Below are 20,000 nucleotides of genomic sequence, written 5' to 3'. Positions count from 1 at the left end.
TTGTGTTCACCCTGAGCAGTTCAGACATTGAGGACATCACTTACGAGAGGCCCCTTGGAGCTAGCGATCATGTGGTTCTGAGTTTTGACTATATAGTAGAGTTACAAGTGGAGAAGGTAACAGGAACTGAAGGGGACAGGCCAAACTATAAAAGGGGGGACTACACAGGTATGAGAAACTTCCTGCAGGAGGTTTAGTGGGACAGAGAAATGGTAGGAAAATCAGTAAACGAGATGATGGAATATGTGGCAACAAAGTGCAAGGAGGCAGAGGAAAGTTTTGTTCCCAAGGGAAACAGAAATAATAGGAAGACCAAAACGAGTCCTTGGTTTACCCGAAGGTGTAGGGAGGCAAAAACTAAGTGCAACAGAGAATGGAAAAGGTACAGGAGGCATAGGACCCAGGAAAACAAGGAGATTAGTAGAAGAGCCAGAAACGAGTATGCGCAGATAAGGAGGGAGGCCCAGCGACAGTATGAAAACGACATAGCATCGAAAGTCAAATCTGACCCGAAACTGTTGTATAGCCACATTAGGAGGAAGACAACAGTCAAGGACCAGGTGATAAGGCTGAGGAAAGAAGGTGGAGAACTCACAAGAAACGATCAAGAGGTATGTGAGGAGCTCAACACGAGATTTAAGGAAGTATTTACAGTAGAGACAGGAAGGACTCTGGGGGGACAGACCAGATGGGGACACCAGCAAGGAATACACCAACAAGTGTTGGACGACATACATACAGATGAGGAGGAGGTGAAGAAACTGCTAAGGGACATCGATACCTCAAAGGCAATGGGACCGGACAACATCTCTCCGTGGGTCCTTAGAGAGGGAGCAGAAATGTTGTGCGTGCCACTTACCACAATCTTCAACACATCCCTGGAAACTTGGCAACTACCTGAGGTATGGAAGACGGCAAATGTAGTTCCCATTTTCAAAAAAGGAGACAGAAAAGAGGCACTAAACTATAGACCTGTGTCATTGACGTGTATAGTATGCAAAATTATGGAGAAGATTATCAGGAGGAGAGTGGTGGAGCACCTGGAACAGAACAGGAGTATAAATGCCAACCAGCACGGATTCACGGAAGGCAAATCCTGTGTCACAAACCTTCTGGAGTTTTATGATAAAATAACAGAAGTAAGACAAGAGAGAGAGGGGTGGGTTGATTGCATCTTCTTGGACTGCAAGAAGGCCTTTGACACAGTTCCTCACAAGAGATTAGTGCAGAAGCTAGAGCATCAGGCGCATATAACAGGAAGGGCACTGCAATGGATCAGAGAATACCTGACAGGGAGGCAACAACGAGTCATGGTACGTAATGATGTATCACAGTGGGCACCTGTGACGAGCGGGGTCCCACAGGGGTCGGTCCTAGGACCAGTGCTATTTTTGGTATATGTGAACGACATGACGGAAGGGTTAGACTCAGAAGTGTCCCTGTTTGCAGATGATGTGAAGTTAATGAGGAGAATTAAATCTGATGAGGACCAGGCAGGACTTCAAAGAGACCTGGACAGACTGGACACCTGGTCCAGCAAATGGCTTCTCGAATTTAATCCTGCCAAATGCAAAGTCATGAAGATAGGGGAAGGGCACAGAAGACCACAGACAGAGTATAGGCTAGGTGGCCAAAGACTGCAAACCTCACTCAAGGAGAAAGATCTTGGGGTGAGTATAACACCGAGCATGTCTCCGGAAGCACACATCAATCAGATAACTGCTGCAGCATATGGGCGCCTGGCAAACCTGAGAACAGCATTCCGATACCTTAGTAAGGAATCATTCAAGACACTGTACACCGTGTATGTCAGGCCCATACTGGAGTATGCAGCACCTGTTTGGAACCCGCACTTGATAAAGCACGTCAAGAAACTAGAGAAAGTACAAAGGTTTGCGACAAGGTTAGTTCCAGAGCTAAGGGGAATGTCCTATGAAGAAAGATTAAGGGAAATCGGCCTGACGACACTGGAGGACAGGAGGGTCAGGGGAGACATGATAACGACATATAAAATACTGCGTGGAATAGACAAGGTGGACAAAGACAGGATGTTCCAGGGAGGGGACACAGAAACAAGAGGCCACAATTGGAAGTTGAAGACAGAAATGAGTCAGAGAGATAGTAGGAAGTATTTCTTCAGTCATAGAGTTGTAAGGCAGTGGAATAGCCTAGAAAATGACGTAGTGGAGGCAGGAACCATACACAGTTTTAAGACGAGGTTTGATAAAGCTCATGGAGCGGGGAGAGAGAGGGCCTAGTAGCAACCGGTGAAGAGGCGGGGCCAGGAGCTAGGACTCGACCCCTGCAACCACAAATAGGTGAGTACAAATAGGTGAGTACACACACACACACAAACGCAAACACACACACAAACACACACACATACACACACACACACACACACACACACACACACACACACACACACTCAAACATACACACACACTCACAAACACGCACATTCACAAACACACACACACACACACAAACACACACACACACACAGACACACACACACACACGCAAACACACACACAAACACACACACACACACGCACACACACACACACACACACACACAAACACACACACACACACACACACACACATACACACAGACACACACACACAAGCGCAAAGTCATGAAGATTGGGGAAGGGCAAAGAAGATCGCAGACGGAGTACAGTCTAGGGGGCCAGAGCCTACAAACCTCACTCAAGGAAAAAGATCTTGGGGTGAGTATAACACCAGGCACATCTCCTGAGGTGCACATCAACCAAATAACTGCTGCAGCATATGGGCGCCTAGCAAACCTCAGAACAGCATTCCGACATCTTAATAAGAAATCGTTCAGGACCCTGTGCACCGTGTACGTTAGGCCCATATTGGAGTATGCGGCATCAGTTTGGAACCCACACCTAGCCAAGCACGTAAAGAAACTAGAGAAAGTGCAAAGACTTGCAACAAGACTAGTCCCAGAGCTAAGAGGTATGTCCTACGAGGAGAGGTTAAGGAAAATCGACCTGACGACGCTGGAAGACAGGAGAGATAGGGGGGACATGATAACGACATAGAAAATACTGCGTGGGATAGACAAGGTGGACAGAGACTGGATGTTTCAGAGATGGGACATAGAACAAGGGGTCACAATTGGAAGCTGAAGACTCAGATGAGTCAAAGGGATGTTAGGAAGTTTTTGTTCAGCCACAGAGTTGTTAGGAAGTGGAATAGCCTGGCCAGCGATGTAGTGGAGGCAGGAACCATACATAGTTTTAAGACGAGGTATGATAAAGCTCATGGAGCAGGGAGAGGGAGGATCCAGTAGCGGTCAGTGAAGAGGCGGGGCCAAGAACTGAGTCTCGACTTCTGCAACCACAATTAGGTGAGTACACACACAAGCTGAAGCCACAGAAGCCAGGATATGGGCCTTAGAATATGAGATAAATACGCTGAAGCGAGTTACAGGGCTATTTCCCATAGGAGACATGGCATTTGAAGCAGGAACACCCCTATTAAATGAAGAGCCTAGTGGAAGGGAAGGAGACAAGACTTATGCTTAGGCCCCTATCAATCCACCAAGTAAAGCCAAGGATTGTAGGTGGAGAGCTGTTAGTAGCAGGGATTGCATTGAGGGGGGAGAAGGTGGTGAAAGTGATCGGTCCCATGCAGAGGCATGATCATGTCACCAAGAGTTACAGGAAAAAATAAGGGAGATAATGACTCACGAAATTGTAATGGCACGATTGCAAACAACCATACCATGGGCGGGGATAGAACCGAGTCTGGAATTTTGAGACTCTCTGATCGTGGTTTCTATCCCCACCTGTGGTATAGATTTTTGAGGGAGACAATGACTATGTTCAACCAGGACCCAGAGACACAGAGATAAAGGCAATGGGAGGAGAAGAGGGAGAAATTGCTGTTAATTCATGGGCTTCAGGAGTGCGAAGGGAGGACATTTAATGAAAGCTGGCAGAAAGAAAAACAGGAAATTGAAAACATCATCAAAGAAATAGGCAAGGAGGATATGACTGAGAGAGTAAATTTTCAGAGAATAGGAGGGTACTTGAAGGGAAAAAATAGGCTGGCCATACTGATTTTCAAGCCAGAAATGGTGTGGAACAGGATCTTGCAAGAGAAACCTCGGCTGAAGGAATTATCAACTTACAAGAGGGTGTTCCTAGACCCCGACAGAATAAGAACAGAACGACAGCAGCTGAGAGAGACGACAAAGAAACAAAAGGGGGTAGGAAAAGAGACAAGGAGAGTCAGCAGAGGACAGCCATAGCTGGGCAGAGAAACAAGACCAAACACACACAGAACCACTATCAGAACTCCACAGTAAAACACGCTGTCCCACCACTAACCACAATTCTCACTTAAAGCCCTCACCAAACAATATTCTGTAGAATCCCACAGCACACTACCAGACCCCCACCCCCTACAGACTCCCCCAGAGCACAGTGTTGCAAGGGAAACTGAAGGTATGGTACACAAATGCTGATGGAATAACGAATATGTGGGAGGAGTGGCACATCATAGCTCTCACCAAAACCAACCTCACACAAATGATAACAGATGGCATCGTTCCAGTGGGATATTAGATCCTGAGGAGAGACAAAGGGAGCAGAAGGGGTGGAGGAGTAGCTCTGCTCGTCAACAAGTAATGGGATTTTAATGAGCTGGATAGAGGAGGCAAAGAGAAGCAGGAGACTACATAAGAGGAACACTTCAGTCTGAAGGTCCAAGGCGGTGATGTATAACCCATCACAGAGCAGCTGGAAGTCAAGGCCAGAGTATGATGAGCCAAAACGGCTCATGTGAGTAGGGCAAAGCTACTGATTAAGGGTGACTAACAATCACAAAGAAATTGACTGGGAGAACATGGAGCCACATGGGGCCTAGAAACGTAGTGGGCTAAGATGATGGAGGTGGCACTGGAAAACCATATGTACCAACATATGAGAAAGAGAAGGGGACGAACCAGCAAGACTGGACCTAGTATTCATTTTGAGTAGTGCCCATGTTGAGGACATCACATATGAAAGACCCTTCAGGGGCAGTGACCACTTGCTCCTGAACTTCGAATACATAGAGATACATGTATAGAGTAAAGCAGGAAGGGCAGGACTAAAAGCCAAACTAGAAGAGAGGGGACGAATTTCCTGCACGGGGTTCTGTGGGACAGAGCACTGGCAGCGAAGTCAGTAATTGAGATGATGGAATATGTGACATCAATATGCAAAGAAGCTTTAGAGGTGTTTGTACCCAAGGGTAACAGAAATAACTAGAAGGCCAGGATGAGCCCTTGGTTCACTAAAAGGTGTAGAGAGATCTAAACCAAGTGTGCTAGAGAATGGAAGTATAGAAGCCAAAGGAGTGAGGAAAATAAGGAGAGGCGTTGAGCCAGAAAAGAATATGCACAATTAAGAAGAGAGGCCCAACGACAATACAACAACGACAAAGCAGGGAAAGCCAAATCTGACCCGAAGCTGTTGTGCAGCCACATCAGGAGGAAAACAACTGTCAAGGTTCAGGTAATCAGGCTGAAAAAGAAAGGAGGGAAGATCGCAAGAAACGACAGAGAAGTATGTGAGGAGTTCAAAATAAGATTCAAAGAAGAGTTCACAGAGGAGACAGAAGAGATTTCAGACAGAGGTGGGGTACACCATCAACTATTGGACACAATACATACAACCGAGAAAATAGTAAAGAGGCTGCTAAGCGAGATAAATTTCTCAAATGCCATCAGGCCGATAATATCTCTCCATGGGTCTTGGGAGAGGGAGCAGAGGAGCTATGTGTACCACTAACAATAATCTCCAACATATCTACCAAAAAAGGGCGTCTGCCTGAGGTATGGAGGACAGTAAATGTAGTCCCAATTTTTATAAAAGGAGACAGTCACGGAACGCTAAGCAACAGACGAGTGTCACTGAGATATGGAAAATCATGGAGAAGATTATCAGGCGAAAAGTGATGAGGCACCTAGAAAGGAATGAGCTTATCAGCAAAAACAGCACAGTTTCAGGGACGGGAAAAAGTGTGCCACAAATCTATTGGAGTTTTATGGCAGGGTGATAGCAATAAGACAAGAGCTCCTAAGGGTGGGTAAATTGCATTTTTCTGGACTGTTAGAAGGATTTTGACAAAGTTTCATCCAAGAGATTAGTGCATAAGCTGGAGGACCAGGCAGGTATAACAGAGAGGGCACTGCATCAGCTAGTCATAATATGCGACGAGGTGTCAGATTGGGCGCCTGTGACGAGCAGGGTTCCCCAGGTGTCAGTTCGAGGACCGATGCAGTTTCTGGTACATGTGAATGACATGACTGAAGGAATAGATTCAGAAGTGTCCCTGTTTGCAGATGATGTGAAGTTGATGAGAAGAATTCAATCGTACAAGGATGAGGCGGAACTGCAAAGAGATGTGGAGAGGCTGCAGGCCAAGTCCAGAAACTGCTCCTAGAGTTCAACACCACCAAGTACAAAGTCATGAAGATTGGAACAGTGCAAAGAAGAGCGCAGGCAGAGTACATTCTAAGGGGTCAGAGACTACAAACCTGACTCAAGGATAAGAATCTTGGGGTAAGTATAACACCGGGCACATTTCCTGAGGCGCACATCAACCAAATAACTACTGCAGCATATGGGCGCCTAACAAACCTAAGAATAGCATTCCGACATCTCAATATGGAATCTTTCAGGACCCTGTACACCGTGTATGTCAGGGCTACATTGTCCTACTAGGAGAGGTTAAGGGAAATCGACCTGACGACACTGGAGGACAGGAGAGATAGGGGGAATATAAAAACAACATATAAAATAATGAGAGGAATTGACAAGGTGGACAGAGACAGGATGTTCCAGAGATGGGATCCAGCAACAAGGAGTCACATTTGTAAGCTGAAGACTCAGATGAATCAGAGGGATGTTAGGAAGTATTTCTTCAGTCACAGAGTTGTCAGGAAGTGTAATAGTCTGGGAAGTGATGTAGTGGAGCAGTGATCCATACATATAGAGGTATGATAGAGCTTGTAGAGCAGGAAGGGAGACCTAGTAGCGTCCAGTGAAGAGGCAGGGCCAGGTTGTGTGTCGACCCCTGCAACCACAACTAGGTGAATACAATTTGGTGAATACTCTCGCACACATACACATCCACTTCCAGACATTCATACTAACACACTTACAAAGAAACACATACCTCTAGGACTGGTGACAGACCGGGCAGGGGGCGTAAACCCCGGAAACCTTCTCCAGGTACTTCTGGTATACAGTAACGTGGAGGTATCCGCAGACATCATAACCATCACGGAAACAAAGTTCTCAGAATATTAACAGACGTGATCATCCTCAGATCCTTATGATATAGTGAGAAAAAGGAAGAGGAGGCGGAGTTGCTATTCTCATCAAAACTCAGTGGGAGTTTAGAGGAAATGTGAGGGATGGACAAAATGGAAGCAGGTGACTACATAGTACGACCTCGGCAGACTGGGGTTCCCAAGGTGGTGATAGATGTGATTTACAGGGTTGAGTAAACAGAATAATGATGGACACACTAGATGAGGTAGCCAGAAGACCCATATGGGCAGTGCAAAGTTACTAGTTATGGGAGGTTTCAATCACAAAGAGATTGATTGGGAAAGCCTAGAGCCACATTTGGGACTACAAACGTGTAAGGATGAGATGTTGGAGGCGGTGCTGGAAAACCTCATGAACCAACATGTAAGGGAGACAAGCACACAGAGAGGATAGGATGAAGCAGTGCGGTTCATCTTGAACAGCTACGACGTTGGGGATATTACATACGAAAGGCTCCGTCGGCCCTAGTGATCACGTGGTCGCGAGTTTCGAATACATAGTGAAATTAACAGTGGAGAGTGAAGCAACACGAAAATGATGGGAGAAACCAAACTTAAAAAGAGAAGTTTACACAGTTATGTGGCAGGCAATTGCTGCTTGAGCTGCAATGGAGATGAGAACTGCAAGGAAATATAGTAAATGAAATGATGGAACACGTGAACATGAAGTGCAGAGAGGCAGAGGAAAAGTTCGAACCAGAGGTGTAGAGAAGCCAATGTCAAATGCAATAGAACGTGTAAAAAAGTATTGAGTGCAAAGGACCAAAGAAAATAAAGAGCTGAGCAGAAGAAACAAAAATAAATAGTCATAGACATGGAGGATGGCCCAATATGAGACTGACATAACATCGACAGCCATATTTCACCCAAAGCTGTTATACAATTACATCAGGTGGAAAGCAACAGTTAAGCGACAGATAGACAGGCTGAAGAAGGAAGGAGGGGAGCTCTTAGGAAATGACCAGGAAGTGTAAGAAGAGTTCAGCTTGAGATTTATAGAGGTATTCTCAGTGGAGACAGAAAAACCTCTTGCAATCCGAGGTGGTAGGGAACACCAACAAGTGCTGTACACACTACACACAACCGAGGAGGAGGAGGTGAAGACTGCTATACGAATTAGATACGGATGTGCGCCTAGACAATATCTCTCCATGGGTCCTGAGAGAGGAAGTAGATGCTATATGTGGGTTACTAACAACAATCCTCAACACACTGAAGCAGGGCAACTACCAAAGGAGTGGAAGACAGCGAATGTATTCCCAGTTTTTTAAGAAAGAAGACTGGCATGCAATATTAAGCTACAGACCAGTGTCATTGACAAGTATGATATGTAAATTCATAGAGAAGCTAATCGAAGAACTGAGACATGCAACATATTGGAAATCTTCATTGACACAGCAACAATGGGTCACAATTGGAAGTTGAAGATTCAGATGAATCAAAGGGATGTTAAGAAGTATTTCGTCATTCACAGAGTTGTTAGAATAGTCTGAGAAGTGATGTAGTGGAGGCAGAATCAATACATAGCATTAAGAAGAGATATGATAAAGCTCATGGAGCAGGAAGAGTGACCTAGTAGCGACCAGTGAAGAGGCCGGGCCAGTAGCTGTGACTCTAACTCTGCAAGTACAACTAGTTGAGTACAACTAGGTGAGTACACACACATACACTCCAACACATATGGAAGACCCCTCGGGGTCAGTGACCACGTAGTTCTGAACTTCGAAGACATAGCAGAGTTACAAGTAGAAAGGGAAGCAGGAAGGGCAGGACGATCGAAACCAAACTACAAGAGAGGGGACTACACAGACTACACATGAAGAATTTCCTGCACGAGGTTCAGTGGGACAGAGCACTGGCAGGGAAGTCAGTAAATGACATGATGGAATATGTAACAACGATATGCTAGGAAGCTGAGGAGAGGTTTCTACCCAAGGGTATCAGATATAACGAGAAGGCCAGGATGAGCCCTTGGTTCACTCATAGGTGTAGAGAGGCCAAAACCAAGTGTGATAGAGAATGGAAGAAATATAGAAGGGAAAGGAGCCAGGAGAATAAGGAGAGCAGTCCTAGAGCCAGAAATGAGTATATATACAGGTAAAAAGGGAGGTCCAACGATAAGCCGAAAATGAAACAGTGGCGAAAGCCAAACCTGACCCGAAGCTGTGGTACAGCCACATCAGGAGGAAAACAGCAGTCGAGGACCAGATAATCAGGCTAAGGAAGGAAGGGGGGTGAGATCGCAAGAAACGACCGAGAAGTATGCTAGGAGCTGAACATGTGTTTCAAAGAGGTGTTCGCAGCGGAGGCAGAAGGGACTCCAGAAAGACGGAGAGGTGGAGTACGCCATCAAGTGTTGGACACAATACATACAACCGAGGAAGAAGTGAAGAGGTTGCTAAGTGAACTAGATACTTCATAGACGATGGGGCCGGATAACATCTTTCCATGGGTCCTCAGAGAGGGAGCAGAGGTGCTATGTGTGCCACTAACAACAATCTACAACACATCTATCAAAACAGGGCGACTACCTGAGGTATGGAAGGAAGCGAATATAGTCCTGATTTTTAAAAACGGAGATGGACACGAAGAATTAAACTACAGACCAGTGTCATTGACAAGTATAGTATACAAAGTCATGGAGATGATAATCAGGAGAAGAGTATTGGAGCACCTACAAAGGAACTTGTCAACGACAACCAGCACGATATCATGAACAGAAAATCCTGTGTCACAAATCTACTGGAGTTCTATGACCGGGTGACAGCAGCAAGACAAAAGAGAGAGGGGTGAGTAGATTGCATTTTCTTGGGCTGAAGAAGGCTTTTGACACAATTCCTCACAAGAGACTAATGCATAAGCTGGAGGACCAGGCAGGTATAACAGAGAAGGTACTGCAATAGATCAGGAATACCTGTCGGCAAGATATAAACGAGTCATTGTACATGGCGAGGTGTCAGAGTGGGCTCCTGGGACTAACTGGGTTCCACAGGAGTCAGTTCTAGGATCGGTGCTGTTTCTGGTGCACGTAAACGACTGTAGACAGTAAGCCTATATGACTAGTTTCTATAGTTTCCACCAGAAGACAAGCCAGTGGGTAGGCATGCCCAGGTCTGCCTCCCCTTCACTCGGCGCCAACTCAACCTAGAATCTACAACAAGGTCTACTCCTTCACTCTCTCCTGGGCTGGCCCTCCGGCCCTGGGCACTTAAACACACTGTCTGTATACAACGAACCACAAATAAAGTAAGAAGCCTCCAAAGAGTATCACTCACCCCACTACCAAACACACATGTAATCAGTTCATGATACGACATGATGTTTGCAGATGATGTGAAGTTGATGAGTAGAATTTAATCGGACGAGGACCAAGGGGAACTACAAAGGGATCTCGACAAGCTGCAGGCCTGGTCCAGAAACTTGCTCCTGGAGTTCAACCCAACCAAGTGCAACGTCATGAAGATTAGGAAGGGGAAGAAGACCCCGGAGGGAATACAGTGTTGGGGCCAGATACTACAAACCTCACTCAAGGAAAATCATCTTGGGGTGAGTATAACACCGGGCACATCTCTTGAGGCGCACATTAACTAAATAACTACTGCAGCATGTGGGCGCCTAGCAAACCTACGAACAGCATTACGACATCTCAATAAGGAATCATTCAAAACCCTGTAGCCCATGTATGTCAGACCTAAACTGGAGTATGCAGCACCAGTTTGGAACCCACACCTAGCCAAACATTCAAGGAAATTAAAGAAAGTGAAAAGGTTTGCAACAAGACTAGTCCCAGAGCTAAGGAGCATGTCCAATGAGGAGACGTTAAGAGAAATAAAACTGACGACACTGGAGGGCAGGAGAGATAGGGTGGATATGATACCGACATATAAAATACTGAGATGAATTGACAAGGCCAACAGAGACAGGATGTTCCAGAGATAGGACAAAGCAACAAAGAGTCACAATTGGAAGTTGAAGAGTCAGATGAATCACACGGATGTCAGGAAGTATTTCTTCAGTCACAGAGTAGTCAGGAAGTGGAATGGTTTGAAAATTAATGTAGTGGAATCAGGATCCATACATGGCTTCAAGAAGAGGTATGATAAAGCTCATGGAGCAGGAAGAGTGATCTAGTAGCGACCAGTGAAGAGGCTGGGCCAGCAGCTGTGAATCGACCTTTGCAACCACAACTAGGTGATTACAACTAGGTGAGGGGAGGGGCCATGAGCTGTAACTCGACCCCTGCAACCACAGTTAGGTGAGTACATACACACAGGAGGGTAGGTGCTGAGAATCGACCCCTGCAACTAAAGTTAAGTGAGTACAGTGCATTTACCAGTACTACTGATTCGGGCAACTTCGGAAAAGTTTTCAAAGGTATTTTTACCAGAGGGAGAAGTCTGACAACAGCATCCACAACACGAAAACAGAAAGTCCAACAGGTGAGAGGTTTTAGAATTAATAATGTCGACAAGTTATGCCAGTTATTCCCGTCGTTCAGAGATGAATTATGTATCGAAAATTCACTAACATATTACACTGAACTTTTCCAACACCACATTTTATCCTTGTACTTCTTCTCAGGGCCGAAGGAGTTGTGGGGTTGTCGCCACACTTTGGCACTACTGGGGTTTCTGGGACTGTCTCTGGTGTACGCCATGCGGGTCAACCTCTCCGTTGCTATTGTTGCTATGGTGAAAGAAAACAACACTGCACACTACAACAATACATCCGATAACGATGGGTGCCCAGTACCAGACGATTACGATGATAACGACTCCGGAAACTATGTGAGTAAACCAATGTTGCTTAACAATGTATACAAATTTAGTTGACTGAATTAACATACAAGTCATGCCGAATAGGTAAAACTGGAAAATTAGCAAGAACTCATTTAAAATTAAGTCCTTTCTAAAATTTTCTCTTATACGTTTAAAGATATATTTTTTCATTAATGTTAATGCAAGAATTTTTAATTTTGCTCCAAAAGAATCTTAGAAAACTTACCTAACCTAATTCTAACAAGAGCAATTTATTTTAGCCTAACCCAACTAAATATATTTTAGATTTGTTTACAATAATTTAATACTAAACAAACACAGTGAAATATATTTTTTTCCGTCAGGTTCAGAATGATTTTGGCGAAATTATTGCATACACAAATTTTCGATTGTCCTATATGCCATATAGGACAAGCGAAAATTAGTGTATGCAATAATTTCGCAAAAATCATTCTATGCCTAACGAAAAAAATATATTTTATTGTGTTTATTTAGTATTAAATTACTGTAAATGTATTTAAAATATATTTAGTTGAGTTAGGCTAAAATAAATTGCGCTTGCTATAAGGTTAGGTAAGTTTTCTAAGACTCTTTTGGTGCAACATTATAAATTTTTACATTAACATAAATGAAAAAAATACATCTTTAAACGTATAGGAGAAATTTTTAGAAAGGACTTAATTTTAAATGAGTTCTTTCTAATTGACTAGTTTTACCTATTCGGCACGACATTATTTAAAATATATATATATATATATATATATATATATATATATATATATATATATATATATATATATATATATATATATATATATATATATATATATATATGTACATATATATATATATATATATATATATATATATATATATACATATATATATATATATATATATATATATATATATATATATATACATATATATATATATATATATATATATATATATATATATATATATATATATATATATATAAATATATATATATATATATATATATATATATATATATATATATATATATATATATATATATATATATATATATATATATATATATGCAAAAGAACCACTGTGAGTAGTCACGAAAGTACTTCCTTGACAATGTGAGTAGTCACGAAATCGCTTGAAATATCACTATTCTTTCACAGTGGTTGTTTTCCATATTTTAAAATCACCTGTTTACTGTGATCTTATTGCATATCTATATATATATATATATATATATATATATATATATATATATATATATATATATATATATATATATATATATATATATATACATATATATATATATATATATATATATATATATATATATATATATATATATATATATATATATATATATATATATATATATATATATATATATATATACATATATATATATATATATATATATACATATATATAAATATATATATATATATATATATATATATATATATATATATATATATATATATATATATATATATATATATATATATATATATATATATATCAGGTAGTAGGTTGGTAGACAGCAACCACCCAGGGAAGTACTACCGTCCTGCCAGATGACTGTGAAACAGAAACCTGTAACTGTTTTGCATGATGGTAGGATTGCTGGTGTCTTTTTCTGTCTCATAAACACGCTAGATAACAGGGATATCTTGCTACTCCTACTTACACTTTGGTCACACTTCACAGACACGCACATGCATATATATATACATACATTTAGGTTTTTCTCCTTTTTCTAAATAGCTCTTGTTCTTTATTTCTTCTATTGTCCATGGGGAAGTGGAAAAGAATCTTTCCTCCGTAAGCCATGCGTGTCGTATGAGGCGACTAAAATGCCGGGAGCAATGGGCTAGTAACCCCTTCTCCTGTAGACATTTACTAAAAAAGAGAAGAAGAAAAACTTCATAAAACTGGGATGCTTGAATGTGCGTGGATGTAGTGCGGATGACAAGAAACAGATGATTGCTGATGTTATGAATGAAAAGAAGTTGGATGTCCTGGCCCTAAGCGAAACAAAGCTGAAGGGGGTAGGGGAGTTTCGGTGGGGGGAAATAAATAGAATTAAATCTGGAGTATCTGAGAGAGTTAGAGCAAAGGAAGGGGTAGCAGTAATATGAATGTGTAAATTCAAGAATTATGTATATTAAAGTAAAGGTTGGATGTGAAAAGTGGGTCATAATAAGCGTGTATGCACCTGGAGAAGAGAGGAATGTAGAGGAGAGAGAGAGATTTTGGGAGATGTTAAGTGAATGTATAGGAGCCTTTGAACCAAGTGAGAGAGTAATTGTGGTAGGGGATCTGAATGCTAGAAAGGGTGTGGTAGGTAAGTTTGGGGTGCCATGTGTAAATGATAATGGGAGCCCTTTGACTGAACCTTGTATAGAAAGGGGTTTAGTTATAGGTAATACATATTTTATGAAAAAGAGGATAAATAAGTATACAAGATATGATGTAGGGCGAAATGACAGTAGTTTGTTGGATTATGTATTGGTAGATAAAAGACAGTTGAGTAGACTTCAGGATGCCACAGATATATCAGATCACTTTTTAGTTGTAGCTACACTGAGAGTAAAAGGTAGATGGGTACAAGGAGAATAGAAGCATCAGGGAAGAGAGAGGTGAAGGTTTATAAACTAAAAGAGGAGGCAGTTAGGGTAAGATATAAACAGCTATTGGAGGATAGATGGGCTAATAAGAGCATAGACAATGGGGTCGAAGAGGTATGGGGTAGGTTTAAAAATGTAGTGTTAGAGTGTTCAGCAGAAGTTTGTGGTTACAGGAAAGTGGGTGCGGGAGGGAAGAGGAGCGATTGGTGGAATGATGATGTAAAGAGAGCAGTAAGGGAGAAAAAGTTAGCATATGTGAAGTTTTTACAAAGTAGAAGTGATGCAAGGAGGGAAGAGTATATGGAGAAAAAGAGAGAGGTTAAGAGAGTGGTGAAGCAATGTAAAAAGAGAGCAAATGAGAGAGTGGGTGAGATGTTATCAACAAATTTTGTTGAAAATAAGAAAAAGTTTTGGAGTGAGATTAACAAGTTAAGGAAGCCTAGAGAACAAATGGATTTGTAAGTTAAAAATAGAAGAGGGGAGTTATTAAATGGAGAATTAGAGGTATTAGGAAGAGGGAGGGAATATTTTGAGGAATTGTTAAGTGTTGATGAAGATAGGGAAGCTGTGATTTCGTGTATAGGGCAAGGAGGAATAACATCTTGTAGGAGTGAGGAAGAGCCAGTTGTGAGTGTGGGGGAAGTTCGTGAGGCAGTAGGTAAAATGAAAGGGGGTAAGGCAGCCGGGATTGATGGGATAAAGATAAAAATGTTAAAAGCAGGTGTGGATATAGTTTTGGAGTTGTTGGTGCAATTATTTAATAAATGTATGGAAGAGGGTAAGATACCTAGGGATTGGCAGAGAGCATGCATAGTTCCTTTGTATAAAGGCAAAGGGGACAAAAGAGAGTGCAAAAATTATAGGGGGATAAGTCTGTTGAGTATACCTAGTAAAGTGTATGGTAGAGTTATTATTGAAAGAATTAAGAGTAAGACGAAGAATAGGATAGCAGAAGAACAAGGAGGCTTTAGGAAAGGTAGGGGGTGTGTGGACCAGGTGTTTACAGTGAAACATATAAGTGAACAGTATTTAGATAAGGCTAAAGAGGTCTTTGTGGCATTTATGGATTTGGAAAAGGCGTATGACAGGGTGGATAAGGGGGCAATGTGGCAGATGTTGCAGGTGTATGGTGTAGGAGGTAGGTTACTGAAAGCAGTGAAGAGTTTTTACGAGGATAGTGAGGCTCAAGTTAGAGAATATAGGAAAGAGGGAAATTATTTCCCAGTAAAAGTAGGCCTTAGAGAAGGATGTGTGATGTCACCATGGTTGTTTAATACATTTTTAGATGGGGTTGTAAGAGAAGTAAATGCGAGGGTCTTGGCAAGAAGCGAGGAGTTAAAAGATAAAGAATCACACATAAAGTGGGAGTTGTCACAGTTGCTCTTTGCTGATGACACTGTGCTCTTGGGAGATTCTGAAGAGAAGTTGCAGAGATTGGTCGATGAATTTGGTAGGGTGTGCAAAAGAAGAAAATTAAAAGTGAATACTGGAAAGAGTAAGGTTATGAGGATAACAAAAAGATTAGGTGATGAAAGATTGGATATCAGATTGAAGGGAGAGAGTATGGAGGAGGTGAATGTATTCAGATATTTGGGAGTGGACGCGTCAGCGGATGGGTCTATGAAAGATGAGGTGAATCATAGAATTGATGAGGGGAAAAGGGTGAGTGGTGCACTTAGGAGTCTGTGGAGACAAAGAACTTTGTCCTTGGAGGCAAAGAGGGGAATGTATGAGAGTATAGTTTTACAAACGCTCTTATATGGGTGTGAAGCATGGGTGATGAATGTTGCAGCGAGGAGAAGGCTGGAGGCAGTGGAGATGTCATGTCCGAGGGCAATGTGTGGTGTGAATATAATGCAGAGAATTCGTAGTTTGGAAGTTAGGAGGAGGTGCAGGACTACCAAAACTGTTGTCCAGAGGGCTGAGGAAGGGTTGTTGAGGTGGTTCGGACATGTAGAGAGAATGGAGCGAAAGAGAGTGACTTCAAGAGTGTATCAGTCTGCAGTGGAAGGAAGGCGGGGTAGGGGGTCGGCCTAGGAAAGGTTGGAGGGAGGGGGTAAAGGAGGTTTTGTGTGCGAGGGGCTTGGACTTCCAGCAGGCATGCGTGAGCGTGTTAGATAGGAGTGAATGGAGAAAAATGGTTTTTAATACTTGACGTGCTGTCGGAGTGTGAGCAAAGTAACATTTGTGAAGGGGTTCAGGGAAACCGGCAGGCCGGACTTGAGTCCTGGAGATGGGAAGTACAGTCCCTGCACTCTGAAGGAGGGGTGTTAATGTTGCAGTTTAAAAACTGTAGTGTAAAGCACCCTTCTGGCAAGACAGTGATGGAGTGAATGATAGAGAAAGTTTTTCTTTTTCGGGCCAGTGTGATAATAAAATAATAATAATAATATATATATATATATATATATATATATATATATATATATATATATATATATATATATATATATATATATATATATATAAATATATATATATATATATATATATATATATATATATATATATATATATATATATATATATATATATATATATTTATATATATATATATATATGTCGTGCCGAATATGTAAAACTGGTCAATTAGCAAGAACTTATTTAAAATTAAGTCTTTTCTAAAATTTTCTCTTATACGTTTAAAGATATATTTTTTTCATTGATGTTAATGTAAAAACTTTTAATTTTGCTCCAAAAGAATCTTAGAAAACTTACCTAACCTTATTATAACAAGAACAATTTATTTTAGCTTAACCCAACTAAATATATTTTAGATTTGTTTACAATAATTTAATACTAAACAAACACAGTGAAATATATTTTTTTCGTTAGGTTCAGAATGATTTTGGCGAAATTATTGCATACACAAATTTTCGCTTGTCCTATATGGCAAGATGAGCGTTGCTATTTAAGCCAAGATCGCAAGTTCTGCCTATTCGGCACGACATATATATATATATATATATATATATATATATATATATATATATATATATATATATATATATATATATACCCTGAGTATAGGTGAAGAGGGTTTCAGGGGTCAACGCCCCCGCTGCCCAGTCTGAGACCTGGCCTCATGGTGGATCAGGGCCTGATCAACCAGGCTGTTACTGCTCTTTTCACGCATCCCGACGTACGAACCACAGCCCAACAGCCCGGCTGTTGGGCCTCCCTTCTTATCTGTGCATATTCATTTCTGGCTCTACGACTGCTCTCCTTATTCTCCTGGGTCCTTTGCTTTCTATATTTCTTCCATTCCCTAGCACACTTGATTTTTGCCTCCCTGCACCTTTGGGTGAACCATGGGCTCATCCTGGCTTTTTCATTAATCCTGTTACCCTTGGGTACAAACCTCTCCTCAGCCTCCTTGCACATTGTTGCTACATATTCCATCATCTCATTAACTGGTTTCCCTGCCAGTTCTCTGTCCCACTGAACCCCGCTCAGGAAGTTCCTCATTCCCGTGTAGTCTCCTTTATTGTAGTTTGGCTTCATTCGTCCTGGCCTTCCTGTGTGTGTATGTACTCACCTAGTTGTACTCACCTAGTTGAGGTTGCGGGGCTCGAGTCCGAGCTCCTGGCCCCGCCTCTTCACTGATCGCTACTAGATCACTCTCCCTGAACCGTGAGCTTAATCATACCTCTGCTTAAAGCTATGTATGGATCCTGCCTCCACTACATCGCTTCCTAAACTATTCCACTTACTGACTACTCTGTGGCTGAAGAAATACTTCCTAACATCCCTGTGATTCATCTGTGTCTTCAACTTCCAACTGTGTCCCCTTATTACTGTGTCCAATCTCTGGAACATCCTACATCCTGTCTTTGTCCACCTTGTCAATTCCTCTCAGTATTTTGTATGTCGTTATCATGTCCCCCCTATCTCTCCTGTCCTCCAGTGTCGTCAGGTTGATTTCCCTTTACCTCTCCTCGTAGGACATACCTCTTAGCTCTGGGACTAGTCTTGTTGCAAACCTTTGCACTTTCTCTAGTTTCTTTACGTACTTGGCTAGGTGTGGGTTCCAAACTGGTGCCGCATTCTCCAATATGGGCCTAACGTACACGGTGTACAGGGTCCTGAACGATTCCTTATTAAGATGTCGGAATGCTGTTCTGAGGTTTGCTAGGCGCCCATATGCTGCAGCAGTTATTTGGTTGATGTGCGCTTCAGGAGATGTGCCTGGTGTTATACTCATCCCAATATCTTTTTCTTTGAGTGAGGTTTGTAGTCTCTTGCCCCCTAGACTGTACTCCGTCTGCGGTCTTCTTTGCCCTTCCCCAATCTTCATGACTTTGTACTTGGTGGGATTGAACTCCAGGAACCAATTGCTGGACCAGGTCTGCAGCCTGTCCAGATCCCTTTGTAGTTCTGCCTGGTCTTCGATAGAGTGAATTCTTCTCATCAACTTCACGTCATCTGCAAACAGGGACACCTCAGAGTCTATTCCTTCTGTCATGTCGTTCACAAATACCAGAAACAGCACTGGTCCTACGATTGACCCCTGTGGGACCCCGCTGGTCACAGGTGCCCACTCTGACACCTCGCCACGTACCATGGCTCGCTGCTGTCTTCCTGACAAGTATTCCCTGATCCATTGTAGTGCCTTCCCTGTTATCCCTGTTTTTTCCTCCAGTTTTTGCACCAATCTCTTGTGTGCAACTGTGTCAAACGCCTTCTTGCAGTCCAAGAATATGCAATCCACCCACCCCTCTCTCTCTTGTCTTACTACTGTCACCATGTCATAGAATTCCAGTATGTTTGTGACACAGGATTTCCCGTCCCTGAAACAAGGTTGGCTGCTGTTGATGAGATCGTTCCTTTCTTGGTGTTCCACCACTCTTCTCTTGATAATCTTCTCCATGATTTACTATACATGTCAGTGACACTGGTCTGTAGTTTAATGCTTCATGTCTGTCTCCTTTTTTAAAGATTGGGACTACATTTGCTGTCTTCCATGCCTCATGCAATCTCCCTGTTTCGATAGATGTATTGAATATTGTTGTTAGGGGTACACATAGCGCCTCTGCTCCCTCTCTCAATACCCATGGGGAGATGTTATCTGGCCCCATTGCCTTTGAGGTATCTAGCTCACTCAGAAGCCTCTTCACTTCTTCCTCGGTTGTGTGCACTGTGTCCAGCACATGGTGGTGTGCCCCACCTCTCCGTCTTTCTGGAGCCCCTTCTGTCTCCTCTGTGAACACTTCTTTGAATCTCTTGTTGAGTTCCTCA

General features: G+C 42.2%; 1 protein-coding gene across 1 annotated transcript in view; it reads left to right on the top strand.

Annotated features, from left to right (window-relative positions):
- The window catches only part of LOC128691013 (sialin-like), a 361,202-nt gene that overhangs the window by 211,585 nt on the left and 129,617 nt on the right, over nt 1–20,000 (top strand). The window contains exon 3 of the mRNA XM_070089262.1: nt 11,942–12,147. Within this exon, the coding sequence (XP_069945363.1) occupies nt 11,942–12,147 (206 nt within the window). The remainder of the gene's footprint in view (nt 1–11,941; nt 12,148–20,000) is intronic.

Source organism: Cherax quadricarinatus, chromosome 27 (genome assembly GCF_038502225.1).
Source record: "Cherax quadricarinatus isolate ZL_2023a chromosome 27, ASM3850222v1, whole genome shotgun sequence".
Taxonomy (NCBI): domain Eukaryota; kingdom Metazoa; phylum Arthropoda; class Malacostraca; order Decapoda; family Parastacidae; genus Cherax; species Cherax quadricarinatus.
Note: the sequence above shows the minus strand (reverse complement) of the source record. Positions and strands in the feature narration are given on the sequence as shown.